The 23,148-nt window shown below is 46.4% G+C and overlaps 1 protein-coding gene across 1 annotated transcript in view; it reads right to left on the bottom strand.

Annotated features, from left to right (window-relative positions):
* SF3A1 (splicing factor 3a subunit 1) overlaps positions 1–19,851 on the bottom strand; it is a 59,628-nt gene extending 39,777 nt beyond the window's left edge. The window contains exons 1-5 of the mRNA XM_068104476.2: positions 19,469–19,851; positions 17,632–17,738; positions 15,650–15,836; positions 11,980–12,237; positions 799–873 (exon numbers count right to left, since the gene is read on the bottom strand). Of these exons, the coding sequence (XP_067960577.2) occupies positions 799–873; positions 11,980–12,237; positions 15,650–15,836; positions 17,632–17,738; positions 19,469–19,573 (732 nt within the window). The 5' untranslated portion in view covers positions 19,574–19,851. The remainder of the gene's footprint in view (positions 1–798; positions 874–11,979; positions 12,238–15,649; positions 15,837–17,631; positions 17,739–19,468) is intronic.
* Positions 19,852–23,148: the final 3,297 nt, after the last annotated feature.

The raw sequence follows: 23,148 nt of genomic DNA on the forward strand, positions 1-23,148 counted from the left end.
CTTCCTTATGCCTACATACACCCACACACCAGATTAGAAGTTGATACTTCGCATATTTTTTTCAAGATATTCAGCTCACAAGGTTCAGACATACATCGCATCAGACATACATGGCGGCGGCCATCTTGGATTTTGACGTGGGTTGCACCCACACACCAAATTCGAATGCGGTCCTTCACTTACGCACGCACACACGCACGCACGCCCGGAGGGGAAAACCATTGTCCCCCTTTCGCTCCGCGGTGCGACGGGGGACAAAAAAAAATCCACTTTGTCATTTATATATAGGGTATTATGTGTAGATCAGTGACAAAAAAAAATCTCATTTGAATCCATTTTAAATTCAGGTTGCAACAAGAAAATGTGAAAAAAGTCAAGAGGTGTGAATAATTTCTGAAGGCAGTGTAGATTACACTTGATCTGAGAATGAATGATCTACATGAGAGTAGACCTGCATCAGGACATGGTCGAACATAACGATGACACACCGGTTACAGTAGCTTAATGCCCGTCCTGGGCGAAGTTTTCAAACCTCAAGTGAATATCAAATGGATTTCAAATAAATGTGCATTAGGTTTATCTTCACTTTCATGTTGCTGGGGATATCAAAATCTGCCGACCAAATCACACAAGCATCTGACACCCATTTTGAATCAAAATGAAGTCAGAATGTGCAACAGCATCAGCATGACTTAACATTCATTTAACTTTGTCAAAGCTGAAATACAATAAATTCGGGTTATCCTGTCACAACAACTGCACAGATTCATATTTCATGTACTGAGATCATGTACTCACCAAATCCATTATCTCTTTTGGGTTTTCTGCCTCTTTCCTGAGTTTCTGCATCAGGCCTTTTGGTGGGATGAATATCTGCAGGAAAATTGCCCAAAGAGAGTGATGGACAAAGTACAGGTTGAGCAATGCAATCAAAGCGAAATGTGGAAATTCTGATCCATCTGAAACATGCCACTTAAAAAAAAAAAAATATATATATATATATAAATATCTCAAATGACTTTTCCAGGATCACATACAGGATTATCCAAGATTTGTTCAGTTAAAATGTTTGTTATAAAAAAAATGTACGTTATAATGAAGAGGTATAAACAAATACAATTTGACAGGGGGACAAAATCAAATTTATGTGTGTAGTTTCTGAGAAGAAAGCATATACCTATTTTAGGGGGCAACCTCCCTGTAGACCCCCTCAGGGCCCGAATTTATTTTAATGCCCTGAACAAACTTTGGTACATCACGGGTGGTGAAAGTTGTGGTCAGGTTTCATCGAAATTGTGTGTGTAGTTTCGGAGAAGAAAGCAAATACCTATTTTGGGGGGTCAAACCTGAATCCACCACGATCCCCCAATCGTCCCCCTTAAACTTCGATTTTCTTAGTGCTGTGAACAAACTTCGGTACATCACAGGTGATGAAGGTTGTGGTCACGTTTCATCAAAATAGTGTTTGTAGTTTCAGAGGAAAAAGCTAATTCCTATTTTTGTTTGTAAACCTGGATCCACTTTGACCCCCGGTAGACCTCCTTAGATCCCGATTTTTTTTTAATGCCGTGAACAAACTTTAGTCACAACATACCAAATATAATTTGTGCCATATTTGGTCACAATCCCATCAGCAGTTTTGGAGAAGAAGTTGCAAGGGTCTACGGACCGACGGACGGACGACGCGCCATCGCATAAGCTCCCCTGAACTTCGTTCCAGGTGAGCAAAAAATTATCTTGGCACGCCGGTAGCAGCGCAAGTGTTTGGGTGGTGAGAACATATCAATGAATTACAAAGAAGGAGCTGATTGATACTCAAGGTGCCCCGTATTTTGAGTGGTATGAGGAATAGATCTATGTAATACGAAAGCTAAATCTTGAACGTTATTTTTTTTTAATTGCACACACAAGCCAAGTTACTGACATGGTTGCTGTGGCAACATAATTCAGCCAATCACAGCCGTGATCTAATCAGGTTGAGATAATGTCATGAGGAATATACATCTCTCAATATGAAAGCTAAATGTTCAATGGTTTTTGAAAAATCACGTTACAAGAAAGTACATGGTCAGATGATCAGTCGGACGGAGCTCATTTTAATGACCCCTTCCTCCCCCCATCTCTGACCTTGTTGGAGGGGCAGGAGACAATAATGAACAACCGGTGATCAAATCTTCGCCAAGGCTGGCACATATCACTCAATCTTGGGTGTTGAGACCTTAGTGAGGACCAGACGCCAACTGGGGCTTCTTCAGGATAAAAAGTGTTTCAACTGTTCTTCCAACTCTGTGCCCATTTTGATAGCAATTTCTGTATAATTCATGTAATCTTGTGTAACATGTGTTACATATTTATATGAATGTATGTGAATTACCATTCAGGTCTTTGCTTATCCGTGTGTAGTATATTAAGTTGTTGTGTAGTTGTTGTGGTTGGAGGGTCAGGAGCCCTTCTGAGGGAGTGGCCGGAAACGGAAGTGACCGGAAACGGAAGAGGAAAAGACACGAGGAAAAAAGGACGAGTATTATTCTTCCTCGCCCCGCTCCGACAAAAGGTGGGATCGACCTTGCGCTGCGTGGAACAGCGGCGTTCCGAAGCCTGGCTGGCGAGAGGAATTACCGGAACGTGTACCTGCCCGGTGGAGACGTCAAGTTGACGTGGGGCCGTGCATCGAACCCGCGTCTGGCCTCGTTCGCGGCACCGTCCAAACAGACGCGTGCGGGTCGCACGTTGGGGCCTAACGCGCCTTGCAAGCGGCATGGGGTTTGGCTTGCTTTACCGTATCCGCTGCGCGTGGCCACGAGGGGCTGCAGCCACGGTGCCTGGTACGATACCTGCCCGGTGGAAACACGTCCACCCGGGGTTCGTTCTACCGCCCGAGTGCGGTGACGGCGACCATCATCTTGGTCAGGAGGGGCCCAGAGACATTGTGCGGGACCGAGACCAAAAGGGTGTCGTGAGTACTCACCGGGACACACGTATATAAGATGGCCATCTTACTCCTAGGAAAGTGCTTGTGAATTGGGAATTGTTGATGGTTGTATATGGTTGATTGCTCGGGGAAAATCTCCGTGGTTGTGTCATTGCAATTGTATGGTCGTTCCCATTGAAATATATCCTTGAACGTCAGTTGTCTCCTGGGGTGAAATTCATATGGATTGCGTGGCAAAAGCGCATACTTAATACAGCTTTCTGGCGAAGTTCCTCTCACGGTCCGGGGGTCACCGAGACCAGGTATTCACCGAGGGGACCACGTAACAGAATTGGGGGCTCGTCCAAATTACGATTTGCGGTTTCGCAATTGGGTCTACGTCCGGGATGTAAAATTGTATAAAATAATAAAATAATAATTTTTTATTAATTAAAATTTATTAATTAATTATTAATTGTTAATTTTTTTTTTTGAGAAATTGGGGTAAAGTCTTGGGTGAAGGTTAACAGGTGTTAACGATAGGCACCATGGCGTTTGTGGCACAGAACTTTGGGGTAACCCCGAGTGAGGCACAGTTCCGAGCGTTGCTAAAGTCGGACCTCTTGAAATTGGCCAAACATTTTAACTTGGAGGTCCGAACTAATTTGAGGAAGGCAGAGTTGCAGGCCACGGTGATACAATCTATGGTGGGATTAGGAACATGGGATGAGTTAGCCTGGGAGTGGCTACCCGAAGAACCAGAAGACGTTGAGCTCCGGAAACTGGAGTTGCAGTTACGGAGCCAGGAACGGATTAAAGAAGAAGAAAGGAAAGCAGAAAAGGAAAGAGCAGAAGAAGAAAGGAAAGCAGAAAAGGAAAGAAAAGAAGAAGAAAGGAAAGCAGAAGCAGAGGAAAGGAGAGTGGAACGAGAACTCCAGGAAAGGTTAAAAGAAGAAGAAAGGAAAGCAGAAGCGAGGAGAGAAGAGAAACAAGCAGAGGAAAGGAGAGTGGAAAGAGAACTCCAGGAAAGAAGAGAAAAGGAACAAGCAGAGGAAAGGAGAGCTGCAAGGGACCTCGAAGCAGAGGAGAGAAAAGCGGAAAGGGAATTAAAGGAACGTGACATGGAGCTTCAGCAAGAAATCAAATTCAAGGAGCTGGAGTTAATGAGAGAACGGGGAGAGGCACCACCCTTGCTGACGGGGTCGACACCTAACCAGAAAACCTGGGATGTGGGCAGACATGTGAGGCTGGTTCCACCGTTCAGTGAAAAAGAAGTCGCGAAATTTTTTCCACACTTTGAGAAAGTGGCTCGACAATTAAACTGGCCGGAGGAGGCATGGACCATACTCGTGCAAAGTGTGCTGGTGGGGAAAGCTCAGGAAATTTATTCGGCGCTACCAATGGACCAATGTGCAGATTATGAGGTACTGAAGAAGCACATCCTCAAAGCCTATGAGTTGGTTCCGGAAGCTTACAGGCAAAAATTCAGGAATGCCAGGAAGAGGGAGAGTGAGACCCATGTGGAGTTTGCCAGAGTGAAAGAAAACATGTTTGATCGGTGGTGTGAGTCAAAAGGAGTCGGGAAAGACTTCGAGACATTGCGGGACTTGATCCTGGTGGAGGAATTCCAGCAGTGTGTCCACGAGGACATCAAGGTGTACCTGCAGGAAAAGAAGGTACCAAAGTTGTGGGACGCAGCCACCATGGCAGATGATTATGCCTTAACCCACCGAATAGGGGTCCACGAACCTAACTCCTCGCCTAGATCTCCGCAGGGGAGGTGGGGAACAGCAGGTGCGGAGAACGACCATACATGGCGGCGGCCTCGAGATGATTATGGGGACAACTATGATACCCCACCGGTTCGAAATCAGAGGGATGCGGGCCCAAGACAAACTTATAGTTCGGGGGGCCCGAGGCAGACCCCGAGTTTTTCCTCCGGGCCTACTTGCGCGTTTTGCAAGAAACCTGGACACTTGATGTCCAGTTGTTACCTCATGAAAAGGGACAACCCAGAGCGGAGTCCGACAATTACAACTCCGAATGCGATGGCTCGCGTAAGAAATCGCCATCAAAAGGGTTACCAACCATTAATTAACGCACAGGTTGTAAACCTGGTGCGTTATAGCGTTTGCCTGGGAATTTCTGTCTCTCCAAAAGTGAAGCTCCGTTTCTGTCGCTCAGATGTGTAGCCAGTTTCTGTCGCTCAGATGTGTAAACATGACGTCATCAAATCTATATTTAGGCTAACCATGGGCTACCCCTTTGGCTGGTACGCGGCCGCTCGCTAGTACATAATATAGGATATATTTGTTATATGTTATGTTATAGGATATATAGGATATATGTTATATGATATAGGATATATATAGGATAGGTTATAGGATATATATGTTATAGGATAGGAATATAGGACCCAAATGACCCAGAGGACCCAAATGACCCAGAGGACCCAAATGACCCAGAGGACCCAAATGAACCAGAGGACCCAAATGACCCAGAGGACCCAAATGACCCAGAGGACCCAAATGACCCAGAGGACCCAAATGACCCAGAGGACCCAAATGACCCAGAGGACCCAAATGACCCAGAGGACCCAAATGACCCAGAGGACCCAAATGACCCAGAGGACCCAAATGACCCAGAGGACCCAAATGACCCAGATGACCCAGAGGACCCAAATGACCCAGAGGACCCAAATGACCCAGAGGACCCAAATGACCCAAATGACCCAGAGGACCCAGAGGACCCAGAGGACCCAAATGACCCAGAGGCCCCAAATGACCCAAATGACCCAGAGGACCCAAATGACCCAGAGGACCCAAATGACCCAGAGGACCCAAATGACCCAGATGACCCAGAGGACCCAAATGACCCAGAGGACCCAAATGACCCAGAGGACCCAAATGACCCAGAGGACGCAAATGACCCAGAGGACCCAAATGACCCAGAGGACCCAAATGACCCAGAGGACCCAAATGACCCAAATGACCCAGAGGACCCAAATGACCCAAATGACCCAGAGGACCCAAATGACCCAGAGGACCCAAATGACCCAGAGGACCCAAATGACCCAGAGGACCCAAATGACCCAGAGGACCCAAATGACCCAGAGGACCCAAATGACCCAGAGGACCCAAATGACCCAGAGGACCCAAATGACCCAGAGGACCCAGATGACCCAGAGGACCCAGAGGACCCAAATGACCCAGAGGACCCAAATGACCCAGAGGACCCAAATGACCCAGAGGACCCAAATGACCCAGAGGACCCAAATGACCCAGAGGACCCAAATGACCCAGAGGACCCAAATTCTATGTATGTTTCTATGATGATGTATGTTTTGGTGAAAGTACATAATGTGAATACTAGTAGCAATTTTACAAAAACCATGGCATAATTTCAAATCTTGACCCGAGATGATAATTATGCTACATCATAATTTCCATGTGCCAACCTGGGCGGAATCCAAGTGGATTCACTTGACTTGTTTCAGAGGGGTTTGTGTCACTGGATGGAGCCTCGAATAACCGGAGACCGGTTAGGATATTGAGGGACACAGGGGCCCATCAATCTTTAATGCTTGAAGGCATTTTGCCATGGTCCGAGGAGACGGCAACGGGGGATAGTGTTCGTTTACAGGGGATCGGGGGCGGTGTTAGTGCTCCCCTTCAGGTCATCCAGTTGGAGTCCGATTTGGTGTCAGGACCGGTCACCGTCGGTTTACAAGCCACGCTTCCTGTAGAGGGTGTATCTGTGGTTATCGGGAATGATTTGGCCGGGGGTCAAGTTTATGGTAACCTGAGGGTTGGTAAAGAGCCCAGCAGGGAAAATAACACCACACCAGCTCGGGATGGCGACAAAAGTGCCAAGTTATTTGTAGGGGGACTGAACTTCAAAACAGAGGAAGAAGTTCTGACCTCTGTCTTCAACAGATATGGGCCGCTGGTGGAAGTGCGGTTGGTAAGAGACTGGGAAATGCAACAGTCAAGAGGGTTTGGCTTTGTCACGTTTGCCAGCACAAAAGACGCCAGAGAGGCAGAGAAGAATTGGAATGGCAAGGATTTGGAGGGTCGGACCATAACAGTAGGGAAGGCATTTCGTAGGCGTCGAGAGGTCTACAGGAGAGGACAACTGGGCGGTAGTTTTGGTAGTGGCCGAGAAGGAGACCGCTATTCATGGGACTACAGGGACCAGTGGTCCCACCCTAATTATTAGGGAAGTTCTGAGAAGTTGAAGCACTGAAGGCGGCGGAGCCGCCGAGCCAAGATTCCTACACGAATTAACCGTGAACGCCGTTCCTAAAGGCGTCCATGTAGTGAACTTTCATGCACGGACTAACCGTGAACTCCACGTTCCTCAAGGCGCCCATGTAGAGAACTTTCCTGCACGGACTAACCGTGAACTCCGCGTTCCTAAAGGCATCCATGAAGTGAATACTCGGCTTGGCCTCCCGGAAAAAGTGCTATCGAGTTGCTTAACTTTGGATCTTTGATCAACCCCTTAACCTTCATTCCCAAGAAACTGACGGTCAAAGTCAGAGGGTCATGAGATGGAGTTTGATTTGGCAGGGACAATGTCGTTGTTGGTACTTAGTCCAGAGGGAGTAATCTGGAGGGGTTGTGGTGAAATTTTGGTTGCTTTATTTTTAAGTGATAACTGTGCCCGGGGGGAACGGATAATGTGGGGGGGGGTTGAGTTATCTGGTTTGTTTCTCCAAATTGGCCGGCAAAGAAAGTTTTCGCTGGGTTCAAACTTTCTTTCTTGAAGGGGGGGAGTGTTACATATTTATATGAATGTATGTGAATTACCATTCAGGTCTTTGCTTATCCGTGTGTAGTATATTAAGTTGTTGTGTAGTTGTTGTGGTTGGAGGGTCAGGAGCCCTTCTGAGGGAGTGGCCGGAAACGGAAGTGACCGGAAACGGAAGAGGAAAAGACACGAGGAAAAAAGGACGAGTATTATTCTTCCTCGCCCCGCTCCGACAAAAGGTGGGATCGACCTTGCGCTGCGTGGAACAGCGGCGTTCCGAAGCCTGGCTGGCGAGAGGAATTACCGGAACGTGTACCTGCCCGGTGGAGACGTCAAGTTGACGTGGGGCCGTGCATCGAACCCGCGTCTGGCCTCGTTCGTGGCACCGTCCAAACAGACGCGTGCGGGTCGCACGTTGGGGCCTAACGCGCCTTGCAAGCGGCGTGGGGTTTGGCTTGCTTTACCGTATCCGCTGCGCGTGGCCACGAGGGGCTGCAGCCACGGTGCCTGGTACGATACCTGCCCGGTGGAAACACGTCCACCCGGGGTTCGTTCTACCGCCCGAGTGCGGTGACGGCGACCATCATCTTGGTCAGGAGGGGCCCAGAGACATTGTGCGGGACCGAGACCAAAAGGGTGTCGTGAGTACTCACCGGGACACACGTATATAAGATGGCCATCTTACTCCTAGGAAAGTGCTTGTGAATTGGGAATTGTTGATGGTTGTATATGGTTGATTGCTCGGGGAAAATCTCCGTGGTTGTGTCATTGCAATTGTATGGTCGTTCCCATTGAAATATATCCTTGAACGTCAGTTGTCTCCTGGGGTGAAATTCATATGGATTGCGTGGCAAAAGCGCATACTTAATACAGCTTTCTGGCGAAGTTCCTCTCACGGTCCGGGGGTCACCGAGACCAGGTATTCACCGAGGGGACCACGTAACACATGCAAGGAATTGTCCACTCTCGAGTATCCAGGGCCAGGTTTTTTTTTTTTTTTTTTTTTTTGTATACAAGATCGAGGCTCGTGAAAGAGCGAACATTAATCACACAGAAAGACAAACCGACACATAAAACATACAACATCGGGAGCGGTAGACAAGATGGGGAGAGAGGGGGAAGGACACAAACACAACATTTGAGAGCAGGGACCGAGAGACATGGAGACATCGAGAGATCTGTGAGAGGGAGAGGGCTTTGGGGGTGGGGCATGGGAAGGGGGGGCATGGGAAGGGGGGGGGGGTGGGAGAGGTATAAAACATATGGACACTGCCAGGACTTCCAGGAAAGAAGTTGGAATTTCAAACAAGGTGGATCTGGGGTGAATTAGCGGGGGTAGAAAAGATCAAGGGTTTGGATGGGGGAAGATAAGAGATGGTGGTGAACAGCTGTTTTAAAGACCTGGAGGGAGGAGTGGGATTGAAGGGAGTGAGGGAGTTTGTTCCAGAGGCAGGAGAAAAGAGGAATGAAAGAGTGAAGGTGAGCAGACAGCCGAGATTTCGGCAGTTTAACCATCAGAGGGTTGCTGGCAGATCTTGTGCGACCTGCAGGAATATTTGGGGGACAGAGCACAGAGAGAGCTGGGGGTGCAAGGCCGGAGAGGAGTCGGAAGAAGACAGAAAGACCACCTACCTGCCTGCGATGAATGAGTGAAAGGCCCTCAGAGATAGCTTCATCGCGGGAGATTCCAATAATTCTGAAAGCTTTGGTTTCAACAGCATGAAGCCGAGCTAGGTGTGAGGCAGGAGCACCGGCCCATAGGGGAGAACAGTATTCCATTGAGCTGCGGATGAAAGCCTTGTATGTGGTGAGGAGCTCAGGTGTGCCGAGGAAGGACTTCATACGACGGAGGATGCCCAGTCGGCGACTGGCTTTGGAGTGGTTGCTCTTTTGCTAGCTCACCAATAACGTAATCAGTAAATTGTATGACAAAATTGATCATCCTCAAAACAGGCCTTCATTTTGGCTTTTACCATGCATAGTGCATACCATGTCATGCAGTTGTTTGTTACACCTCTTGGATTCGATAACCTGTGTTAAAGACACCTTGACTATTTTTTGTCTTATCTAATTGCATCAGACCAAGTGATTACACTTGCATACACTTCTGCACATTATGTAGGCAAATAACAATAATAACAAGAGCTAGAATTGCTTTGCAATACATGTCGCCTACCAAGTTTCAGTTCAATATCAGTAAACACGTCCCTTTATTTGGGCGGTGTATAATACTGCATTCAGTGCCAAAAATAATAATAAAAAATAACCCCGAATAGGCCGACGGCCATCTCTTGAGGTTGTAGTTCAGACCTCTGCTGATTTGGGGGAACCCCCCTAAGAGCCCCCTGATCCGAAATCGAAAAATCCAAGACTGAACGATCCTGCGGATCATTATATAGAAGGGTTTCATTGGGTTTCAGGGCAATTAGTTGGTAAATAAAGACCGAGTAGGGATCCAAAATTTCAAAGGTTAACTAACCTCTCCTACCTCTTCCACACCCCCTCCCTGGGAGCCCCCATGATCTGAAATCGAAAATCGAAGCTGGGGCGATTGTGGAGGCCATAACGTAGAAAGGCTAGCAATACCAAAATTAAAGTAGGAGTAGCAAAAATAGCAAAAAGTTAACGGACGAATGACCGTACAGACGGAGAGACATCCGGACATCACAACTCATTTTATGAGTTCATCTCTTCAAGAATCGAGATCACATGACCAAAAAATAACCCGATATGCATACATGAAGCAAAAACATGCATATTGCCTATGTGCTATATAATATATCATGGCTATATACCTGGAGTCATCACAATTTCACAGGGCCATGGATCAACACCCAGGCCTCAAGCCTGCCAAACATAATAAAAATAAAATAGCCTCAAATGGGCTGTCGGTCATTTCTTTCTTGATCAAGTAGAAGGGCTGAATCAAGTTTCAGAGCAATAATTTGGTAGTAAGGGATGAGTAGGAATCCGAGGTTTCAGATGCCTGGCTGACTGCAGAGAGAACCCCTCCCCCGGGAGTCCCATGATCTGAAATCGGAAAAATCGCAGACAGAGCAATCCTGTGGACTATCGAGTAGAATGGCTCTATCAGGGATCAGAGCAATTAGTCAACGATATCAACCAGATTAGATCAAAGGTGGTGGAAGAAGAAATGCGGGCAAGGAGGTTATAACAAGGGGAGATGCAGAAAATTGGGCAAAATGGAGAAGATTGTCATGGGGCCCGCAAGGCTAACCCCCACTCTAGCAGCGAAAATGGCCTTAAAATGCCTGTTGTGTTGTTTGTAGAGCAATTGGTTGGTAAATACGGGACGAGTAGGGATCTAAGTTTCCAGGCGATAACCCTGCCCCCTTCCCCACCCGGGAGCCCCATGATCTGAAATCGGAAAATCTCAGACAGAGCGATCCTGTGGACCATCGAGTAGAAGGGCTGTATCAGGGATCAGAGCAATTGGTTGTTAAATAAGGGACGAGTAGGGATTCAGGTTTCCAGGGGGTAACCCCATCCTCCTCTCCCCCCCCCCCCCCTACCCGCCCCCCCCCGCCCCCCAAGATCTGAAACCGGCATATATCAAAGCCTGAGCGATTGCGCAGACCATCGAGTAGAAGGTCTGTATTAGATTTCACAACAATCGGTTGGGAAATAAGGGACAAGTAGGGATCCAAGGTTTGGGGGGTAACCCCAACTCACACTTCGAAAAATTGAAGCCCGAGTGATTGTACGGGTCAAGTTTCATGTGTCAAGTTTCAAAACAACCAGGCGGGTGATAAGGGAGAATCAAAAATCGCATGAAGTTGAGGAATGGATGACCGGACGGACATCACGTCCCATTTTATAAGTTGATCTCTTCGTGAATCGAGACGAAATGACCTAAAAAGAGGGAGAATTGTTTTGCAATCCATGTCCCCTACCTACCACAGGGGCTAACCCCCGCTCTAGCAGGGAAAATGGCCTTAAAATACCTGTTGTTGTTGTTTTGTTGTTGTCCCCTACTAGTCCCAATGAATGTTCATGTTCCAAGCAAAAAGGGCATAACTCCATGAAAAATTGATGAAAAATCCCGAAACTCAAACTTGTTCTGTAACTTGTCATAATAAAGCCATGTACCAAGTTTCATTGAACATGTTAAAGATTATGAAAAAAAAAATGCAGTAAACCACAGGTGGGACAGACGGACAGACAGAGAGCAAACCTATAGTCCCCTCAGGTGAAACCAATAGGGGAATCATAATAAAAACTCCCTTGTGGCACTCAAATTAAGCAAGGCATGCAGGTTGGTTACTTCAATGTATTGTGCCACGCAGCAAACAAACCTTCGTGTACTGCTCAACAAGCTTGGTAAAGTAATGGAATAGGCTGTGCTGTGGTCGAAGGAAATCAAACACAAAGTTTCGCTGCTCCTTCGCCATGAGCTGTGACAGGAAGCTACGCCCATTCCGTGCCACAAACTGCGCTGTTAGCTTCACCACATCCAGGTCAAAGGCGGCAATGGAGGGAGGGTCGGCCATGAACTCCCAGTCCGGGGGTGGCTCCTTTGGAACGACTGCATCCTGCACCACCTGGGTCTGGAACTGCAGATGGTGGGAGGGTTAAGCAAGAAGAAAGAAGAAAGATCAAGATGGGCAGAAAAATCGAGGTCAATTAATCACAAATGACCAACACCACTAATGTCTTCTACCGCTTCCTTTCTGGACTTCCACCTTCTGCTCTTTCTATTATTTGCCCCCATCCTCACCCCCCAGGTTCCTGCAGGGTGCACACAGCTCACTACCAACCCCCTTCCGGTGAAAGTACCAAAATCCAGAATCACATTGCTCACCTCCACCCCTTTGTTCCTCTTTTCCCCCCCAACTGTGGAAACGAAGACCACTTCCTCTTCAATCTTAATTTCCTCTCCAGGTCTTTAAGACAGCTGTTCACCACCATCTCAGATCGGCCCAAATCCAAAACCATGATGTTTTCTACACAGCATTACCTGGTGCTGTTCTAATCCTGTTGACATTTTTAGGAAATGAAATATATATTTTTTCTATATATTTTTTTGTGGGGGGCTAAAACATGTCCCCACACAGACTAACGAATGGGGTCAGGCATCATTTAATATTACCTTTCACATAGCTATAAAGGACTATAGAGCTTCATATATAAAGTTCCAGCACTATAGAGCGATTTAAAAAAATAATCCCCCAAAAAATCCAACTATGCACACGCGCACACACTTCTTGTAGTATAGATAATACGTCACAATTGATGACGGGTTTGACACATTGTTCATTATGGCGTCCGGGATTTTAATAATAATAATAATAATATATTTATTTTATATAGCGCTTTTCAAGAAGCCCAAAGGCGCTTTGACATAGTACAAAAAACAAGTGCAAAAAGACAAAAATCAATAGGTAAATAATCAAAGCAAAAGGAAGGAGAAGGAGAAGAGATAGTCAGGGGTTAAATGCTGTGGGTTAAATGTTGAATGCAGTGTTGAACAGGTGGGTCTTGAGCGATGTTTTGAATGTGGTGCGTGAGGAGTCTCTGATGGTGTGAGGTAGTGAGTTCCAGAGGGTGGGAGCAGCGATGGAGAAGGCCCTGTCCCCCCAGGATCTGAATTTGGTCCGGATGGGGGGGGGGGGGGGGGGTCAGGAGGTTGGTACCAGCAGAGCGGAGGTTGCGGGTGGGAGTGTGTCTGGAGAGGTCAGTCAGGTAGGATGGGGCCAGGTTATGGAGGGCTTTGTAGGTCAAGAGAAGGATTTTGTACTGGATTCTCTGGGGGATGGGGAGCCAGTGAAGCTTATAAAGGACGGGGGTGATGTGGTCACGGGTCCGGGAATGGGTGAGTAGACGGGCAGCGGAGTTCTGAATGTATTGGAGTTTATTGGTGATTATTGAGGGTGAACCATAGAGGAGGCTGTTGCAGTAGTCCAGACGGGAGGTGATGAAGGCGTGGATGAGGGTTTCTGCAGCCGTGGTGGAGAGGGATGGACGGAGACAGGCGATGTTTTTCAGGTGAAAGAAGGCTGTCTTTGTGATCTGTTTAGTGTATTTGTCGAAGGAGAGGGTTTGGTCAAAGATGATGCCAAGATTCCGGATGTGAGGGGAGGTGGATACTGGGAAACCGTCGATGTTGAGGGCAAAGTTATGGGTGGATTTGGTGAGCGTTTTTGGGCCAATGATGATTATTTCAGATTTATCATAGTTAAGTTTGATTTTGTCATCATAGTTTTTATGATTTTGTCATGTTATCATAGTTAAGTTAAGTTTGATTAAATATCATTTTGTCAGAGTACCAACCATATAGTTAGGTCCAAAACTTCAATTCCGTGACCATTTTCTGGCTAGGGAATATGAGTACTGGGAAGATTTCACCGATCGTTTGGAACAATTTATCGCTAACAAGATAGCGGCAGCAGACAATGCTGATGGTCGCCGGACTGTTCTGCTCATCGTGTGTAGCAAACACAACATATGCCCTGATGATGGAACTCGTTTCCCCGGATAAACCGATACACGTACAAGAGGAAGGAAGGTCAGTGGGTGTCCCAGGTTGTTGTTGACCTCCGCCGGCTTGCTTAACATTGTGGATTTGGTGCCACATCAGACGAGATGCTGAGGGATTTTAATTTCTTTCTTGGCATCAACACGGATTCTCAGGAAGTTGTTGGCTGTTTCCAATCTTGCTAAAGCTGTGACACCTCGTCATATGGCAATGGCTGTGTGTTACAGGTCTAGCATGTATTTTTGGTAGAAAAAGAAGATCTAGCTGAAAATATAATCTGAAAATATGAAAAAAGTAGGGTTACACCACAGTACTGCTTATAACTTTTCCAGAAGGGGGGAAGGCAAAATGGGAAGAAGATACTAAATGCCGTCGATGCAAGCACAGAATCAGCGAGTGAGTTTCCTACTCTTTTCACCAATTTCCAATTGATGGCAGCCGTTCAAAATTAATCCACATCTCCTACAGCATTGCACGACCAAAAATGAGGAGATAAAACCTGTCCTCACCACTTTGAACGTGGAACACTGCCAATTAAAGTAATGGTGTCGGAAATGATGCCAAGTATTACTACTGCGGACCTATTAAATCACATTTTTTTGTGACATTGGCTGAGGAAAGTTTTTGGCCCAAGTCTTTCACAAATCAACAGGCCAGGTTTGACTGACATTCAAATGGAGGCAATTGAAGCAATAACTTGAAATTTGTTCAGAGTTCTGGTGATAACTCACCTACTCTTCATGAAAGACTCCGTGGGATATTCAAGGCTCACCAATTAATGTGAGCAGAGGAGACACCCAGCTTAACGTCCATCCGAGGGACGGTGCACTTTGTGATGCAACTCCCTGCAAGTGAAGCACCGCTCGGACAATTTATGGCCGGATTGGGAATTGAACCCAAACTAGACTACCCAAAGGCAAGTGCACTACCTCTGCACTATCCGGACAGACAAATTCCAATTTCCTGGAATGTTCTACAAATGAGATGTAGCACTAATGTGAAGAATAATCTAACCCAGATTACCCACCTATTTGCAAATTTCTAATTTTCCTTTCCTGAGAGTTTGCTTCTGTACCCATATTGTCAAACTCATGAGTCCTCCCATAACTCCCTTTCCTCCTCACATCCCTTATTCATCAGTCTCCCTCTATTTTGTCCTTCAACCCTGCTGTTGGTGTTTCCCCTCTCTTTCTACTGAACCTTTTGTTTTGTTGCATCCTGATCCATTCTGTTTTACAGCTCTTCCATGAGACTTGACTTTGTATTTTAAAAATAAATAAATAAAATAAACCCCTAACTCTCTCGCTTCGAGGTCCGCCTCGTCTCCTCGCTGTCCTCTCCTCTCCTCTCCTCTCCTCTCCTCTCCTCTCCTCTCCTCTCCACAAATTAGAAAATAAAAGACATACAAATTTTCTCTTACTGAGCAATCTGTTTCTAAATTATTAATGGTTCAGAAAAAGAGACAATCTGAAAACGAATAAAGAACTGACCTTCTGTACGAGCTGTTGTTGCATGACCTTGGGTACGGCAGCCGAGGGCTCTTGGGCCTTACCCTCACGGAACTCATTCACCTTGTGCCGGTAGTATGCATGGTATGGGTCATTTGATGTCAGAAAGTTGAACTTTGAGTTGTTGATTTCATTCTGCCGAATGCGTGCTTCAAACTCAGGCCCATTTCTTTGGGACGATGAGAGAAAAATGAGGGTGGGATAAGACACACAAAGTGAGCGTCAAAGACAAATAATATGCGAGATGCATATTCTGTTGGTAAACAGAACAACAAAATAATAAGACTGAAAAGTGGTAGAAAGTTGAAGGAAAGGAACTTACTTCATGAAGGAAATGAACACGGCTACCACGGCGCGTAAACCACACGGCTACCACGGCGCGTAAACCACACGGCTACCACGGCGCGTAAACCACACGGCTACCACGGCGCGTAAACCACACGGCTACCACGGCGCCTAATCCACACGGCTACCACGGTGCCTAATCCACACGGCTACCACGGTGCCTAATCCACACGGCTACCACTGTGCCTAATCCACACGGCTACCACTGTGCCTAATCCACACGGCTACCACTGTGCCTAATCCACACGGCTACCACGGTGCCTAATCCACACGGCTACCATGGTGCGCAATCCACACTGCTACCACGGGGGGAAACGGCAGGACCAACTCTCCGAGCAACTATGGGCCACACGCAAGCCAATGAGAACATGGGATGGGCGGTTCAAAGGATGCAACCTTCTCTCCTAGAAAAGACACTTCAAGAAGAAAGAACCACCTTTAGAGGCCATAAAGATGGTGCATTCAACGGAACTGAGCTGCCTGTGTCTGAGGACCAAGCTGCTTGCGCCTGAGGAACGAGCTGCTTGCGCCTGAGGAACGAGCTGCTTGCGCCTGAGGAATGGAATGAGAACTGCCTTGGTTGAAGAAATGGAATGTGACGAGCTGCACCAGGGCGAATCTCTACAAGGGCGAGTAGGCTGGACCGATGGACCAAGAGTGAACAGGCAGCACAAGTTCCTGGGACGCAGCGAACATATGTACTAATTTACACGATCTTTACTCGCTATCCTTATTCCTTACTTTCTATTTCGTTTACTTGAAATGCACAAAAGAGCAGAGGTCATTAACGTTCACCCTCTTGACACGTCTGGGCGAGGGCACTGACACACATATCACACTTTCCTTCAGCACTTACATTGCATATGCCGCATACTATCCCAACACACTGCACCACATCACCCTCCCTTTCTGCCCTCCCCACCTCTTTGGGACCAACTTGAGCCCGCTGGTTCACTTCGGGTGGGCTCGAGGAAGAAACTACACCTCAAACTGATATATCTCTATCTTTCTTTCTCTTTAGCTTACCTCTAACTCTTTGATTTCCCCAGAGTGACTGAGGTGTGTCTGTCTTGTGTTTAGAGATAAGATAAGAATGTAGAAGGAGATTTTCTTTACGTGCTATGAATTAAGCCTTTCTTTATGACACTGCATTGTGCAAATACTTTCTGTAAATACATGGTGTTCAATCACTGCATAAACTTTCCAAACCTGCTCGACTGTCTGGTTCCACCATTGGCGAGACATAGCATGTAATAAATCGACGGGAGGTTGTGCCCCATTGATTTGCTGCACTAGTCTTGCCAACGTCCCACCTACGGTTTCCCTGGGCATTATGCAATAAATAGATAAAGGTGGGAAGTCGAAAGCATGGTTTCCCCATCTGGGAGGGGCTAAACCACCAAGAAGGTAACGTGAGATTTGGTGCGGCGACCCTACCAGATTTGGTCACCTCAGACCGCGTCTGTGGTTACTTAGCAACCTGTCAGGTCGTGGAGTTATCCATGGCTCGTCGGCTTCAGGGTCAAAATTTGGGAAGCGGGTCCGAGTCACCACCTCGTGAGCCCCACACTCCCCAAAACCCGTAACAATATAATAACAGATTGCTTGGCACAACTTACCTGGCAACGAAGCTGGCGGTCTTGTCCACAATGTTACGGACCTCAGGTGGAGGGTAGATGATACCGACGACCGATTTTGAAGGGTCATCTTTAGCTTCCTCTGCAGCCTGAAATTTTGAACAACAATGATGTTAGGAAAAGCAGGTTTTTATTTACCTTTTCATGCACACAATTTCATTTGTGCAACTGAAAATATACTTAACCCAAACTACCTCATAGAACACTTTACCCCACGAAAGAGCTCATAGAACAACTTACTCCATGCAGTCTTGAGAAAAAGGACATAGGAAGGGCCTTTTAAACCATGGGAAGGGTCCACCCCATCGGCGCCTCTCCTGCCCTGCCGGCTCTCATGCCCCAACCTCACCTGCTCCCTAACCCCCGCAGTTTTCCTGCCCCAAACCCACCTGCTCCCCAACCCTTGTGGTTCTCTCCTGCCCCAACCTCACCTGCTCCCCAAACCCCGCAGTTCTCCTGCCCCCCCCCCCCCCTTCTCAGTTTTCACCCTGCCTCCAGCCTGTCAGCTCTCCTGACCCCTTCTCAGTTTTTCCCCGACACACACACACACACACACACACACACACACACACACACACACACACACACACACACACACACACACACACACACACACACACACACACACACACACACACACACACACACACACACACACACACACACACTTGTACAGTATCGGTTGTTCCTAAACTTAAATATAAATAATTTAAAGGATTGTTGTAAATGATGTTAATTTCACATCATCCCATATTCAACTTTATTTAAATTGCAAATCTCAAACATAGTTTCTCCACCTAAAGCAAGAACGTTAACCCGTAAGCAACTGACCAGTTTCCCGACTGCATGGATCATCAGCTAGGCACCGTTCTTCCTCGAGGTTTCGATCCTTTCTGCCCAGGACCTCTCCAAACAGCGGATCCACAACCTCGATCATGGATCCACATCAATAGATGGTACATCAGTAGATCCACAACCTCAGTTGCGTCCAGGCAGTCAGTCAACCCATCAATGAACCAACATGTTGCATCGCACATTTGCTACAGGTCAATAGGTAAACTATATTTGAGGTTTTACATGCAATTAATTCTTTAGTTTCTTTTAACTTGTAACATCTAGCCGTTACTGTACAATTAATTATATTGTTTGTGGTTTTCATGCTTTGAAATGTAGTTGAACAAACATAAAATATCATATAAATGTAGTTTAACAAACACATTAAAATCACATCAACAAAGAATAAACATATAAATATATGAGAAACAGTACTGTATAGTGGATTTTCCACCAAAAGATAAAGACACACACACACACACACACACACACACACACACACACACACACACACACACACACACACACACACACACACACACACACACACACACACAGACACACAGTCACACACACACACCGACACAGACACACACCGACACAGACACACACCGACACAAACACACACCGACACAGACATCGACACAGACACACACACCGACACACACACACACCGACACACACACACACACACCGACACACACACTGACACACACGTCCATTTATAAATATAATACTAATAGATAGGCTGCTTAGACCAACGGCAACACTTAATTAGCAAAATTAATGTACCGAAATGTCCATCCAGACAAAGTCCTACAAACTATACCGTATCATTTCAGCTGAAATGACAATCGTGCTCGAAAAATGTTCCTAACGCGATGTGCGCAACATCTCGACTATCCAGCTTATAAATTATATAATGCAATGGTAATGAGCGCCAGTCGAGCTGGGCCGAACACGGTACACCACTGGCTCCACCTGCCTTGTTTTCAGCCACGACGGACGGCAGGACAGCAGGCGTGCTCAACACACTAGGCAGGAGCGCATTCACCACCTGGGGCAGAACCTGTAACGTCCCGACCGGCATCGTGTCCGGAACGTGGCCGCGCACAGCCCGGGAAGCCTTTCCAATATCAACTAGGCCTCAACCTGGACGACCTCCTCAACAATTATTTTTATTTCGGAGATGCATTAAAAAATGCATCATTGACGTATCACAATCGAAGAGGAACCTTAATTTATTCTTTACTGTATTTTCGAACGAGAAATGAAAGTTACTTGTGATGAGTTATTTCAGAACTTTTGAATGAGAAGAAGAAGAAGAAGAAGAAGTACAGTACTTGGAGAATATTTTCTTGATGCTCTTTGACCCTGACGTCACACAAACGAATGCACTGTTCTCAGGGTTTAATATAAATTTATTAATAGATTTATATGTTTATAGAATTAGATCAAATGCAACGTTTCAAAAATATTTTCTCAAAGGAAAAACCTTGATTTTTGGTTTCCATGGAAACAGTTGGTATTCAGGATCCGCCGAATGGTAACCAACAGTTGATGAATTAAAACCGCTGCTTAATAAATAAGTTAATAATAAATAACTACAGCATGTACTTCACAAAATGTAATCATTGTTTTTCGCAATACTGCATCTGTGTTTCCAAAAATATAGGGCCTAATCTGTGACGTTACAAAGCAGAACTTTAAACGTGTACCGGTACATGATGGTGAAAATTATAAATTCTTAATTATATTGTCTGGTTTAAAATGGCGATGTAAAATGTATAGTACAAAGACGTAACGTACGACGGAAAACTTTTCAATCAATCATTCTTAAGGCACTAATGATATTCTTCAAATCCATCTTTTGTGACGCTAAAATGGTGGAATTTCGTGCACTGTACTCTTACCCCCTGAAGAACCATCTATTTATTACATACGCAACTAGAACGGCAATCAGTAGAGAGCATACATACCTCCACCTGGTTGGCCATATCACTCAATGGTGAAGAATCACTTAAAAAATTATACTAGTTGGATCCAGATCCGGATCTTCAACAAAATTGAATCAATTCGTCCTTGTCACACACACGAACCTGTTCAACAAGTTTCATCCAAACCTATCCGTTCGTTCGTTCTGTCTTCTACCGACTCCTCTCCGGCCTTGCTCCCCCAGCTCTCTCTGTGCTTTGTCCCCCCAAATATTCCGACAGGTCGCACAAGATCTGCCAGCAACCCTCTGATGGTTAAACTGCCGAAATCTCGGCTCTCTGCTCACCTTCACTCTTTCATTCCTCTTTTCTCCCGCCTCTGGAACAAACTCCCACACTCCCTTCAATCCCACTCCTCCCTCCAGGTCTTTAAAACAGCTGTTCACCACCATCTCTTATCTTTCCCCATCCAAAACCTTGATCTTTTCTACCCCCGCTAATTCACCCCAGATCCACCTTGTTTGAAATTCCAACTTCTTTCCTGGAAGTCCTGGCAGTGTCCATATGTTTTATACCTCTCCCACCCCCCCCCCTATCCCCTTCCCATGCCTATCCCCCCCCCCCAAAGCCCTCTCCCACCCACCCCCCCTATCCCCTTCCCATGCCTATCCCCCCCCCCCCCCCCAAAGCCCTCTCCCTCCCACAGATCTCTCGATGTCCCTGCTCTCAAATGTTGTGTTTGTGTCCTTCCCCCTCTCTCCCCATCTTGTCTACCGCTCCCCATGTTATATGTTTTATGTGTCGGTTTGTCTTTTTGTGTGATTAATGTTTGCTCTTTCACGAGCCTCGATATGTATCGTTTTTGGCCCATCTCCCAATGGTGAAGAATAGCTTTTTAAAAGTTCTAGTAGCCGAATCCGGATCTTCATCAAAATCGAATCATTTCGTCTTTGTCACATAAATTTCGTCCGAATCTGTCCACAACTTTTTGAGATATTTTGTTCACAAACAAACGGACAGACAAACAGACAGGGGTGAAAACATAACCTTCATCCACCTTTGTTGGCGGAGGTAAGTATATTGGAAATATTAAAATCTCACCCCTACTCTCAATACCACCCCTTAACAATCTTAACACACCTCACCACCCTTCCCCCAACCCCACCCTAGCCCCCTCATTGCGCCATGTATGCCCCACCGGATATAGTAATGTTGAAGCCGTTATGTTACTGCACTGTATATGACCCAAATCAATGCAACACGTTCGAAATGATGTAATGTGCCCCCGAATGCTTGGAGAACAAGCGCAGAAACCCTAAGGAAACTGGGGTCATCAGGGCAGTCGAAAGTATATCGTCTTTGCGAGAGAAGGATTTCTTTTATTGCAGACTCGGCTTCATCGCGAGAGATTCCATTGATCTTAAAGGCCTTGGTTTCCACAGCGTCAAGCTGAGCAAGATGTGAGGCAGAAGAGCCAGCCCAGAGGGGAGAGCAGTACTCCATCAAGTTGCAGATGAAGGCCTTGTAGGTGGATATAAGTTCAGGTGTGCCAAGGAATGACTTCATATGACGGAGAATAAGGATTTGGAGAGTAAGGTTGACTTTGGAGGCAAACTTTGAAATGTGGTTTGCCCAAGAAAGATCAAGGCTGATAGTGAAACCCAGGAGTTTGAACGACTGAACCTCCTCAAGGGGAAAGTTAAGAAATTAGATGGGGGAAGTGGGAGGAGAGGGGGTGCCAGACTATCCTTGCGGAGAGAGATAGAGTAAAAGTGTGAGATTTTTCTGGATTGAAAGACATTCCAAGTGTTTGACCAGTTTGGGATTTTGTCAAATTCTGAAGAGAGTGGAGGTGCTGCAGCCTGCCTGGCTGAAGGATGAGGGATGTCACGGCAGAGGGTGGAGTCTTCATCAAATATATAAAAGGGATTTTCCAGAGAGTCAGGGGGATCATTTATGAAGATCAGGAATAGGACTGGGCCCAGAACACCACCTTGGGGAACTCCAGCCTTGACAGGGAGAGGAGATTAAGGATTTCCGTTGAGAGCCACACGTTGGCTACGAGAGTGGAGGAAGTCAGTAAGTAATGTGTGAAGTTGGTCTTGGATATCATAGACAGAGAGTTTAGAGAGCAAGGCGGGATGCCAGACTGTATCAAATTGACGAAATATGTTCAGCGTGACGGCCCTGATCTCATGTCTGACATTGAGGGCCTCCATCCATTGTTGGGTGAGTAGAAGCAACATGTACAAGGTGGAGTGACCTGGTCTGAAAACAAATTGATGATCTGAGATGAAGTTGTTGAAAAAAAGGAAGGATTTCATATCAACTGTGATGATGGATTCCATGACCTTGCTGGTGATTGGAATTAAGCCGATAGGTCTGTAGTTAAGAAGGGGATCAGTTTTTGCACCTTTTTATGCAATGCAGTGATGTTCACTGATTTCCAAGCAGATGAAAGATGACCTCGGGCGACTGACAGGGTGAAAAAGGCAGAGAGAGGATGGGAAAGAGCAGTAGAGCAGGTGTTTAGGCTGATGCTGTCCAGTCCAGATGCAGAGTCAGACTCAAGGGTTGAAAGAGCCTTCTTCCCTTCTCAAGTGCAAAAGACACAGAGTCCCGGAGCAGTTGGGAATGCCATGAAAGAATGGGAACCGAGAGTGAGGGGTTGGGGACGCAATATTTGGAAGCAAACATCGAATTGAGGCATTCGGGCTTCCCAAGAGTGGAG

This window comes from Myxine glutinosa, chromosome 14 (genome assembly GCF_964187855.1).
Source record: "Myxine glutinosa chromosome 14, kmMyxGlut1.1, whole genome shotgun sequence".
Lineage (NCBI taxonomy): Eukaryota > Metazoa > Chordata > Myxini > Myxiniformes > Myxinidae > Myxine > Myxine glutinosa.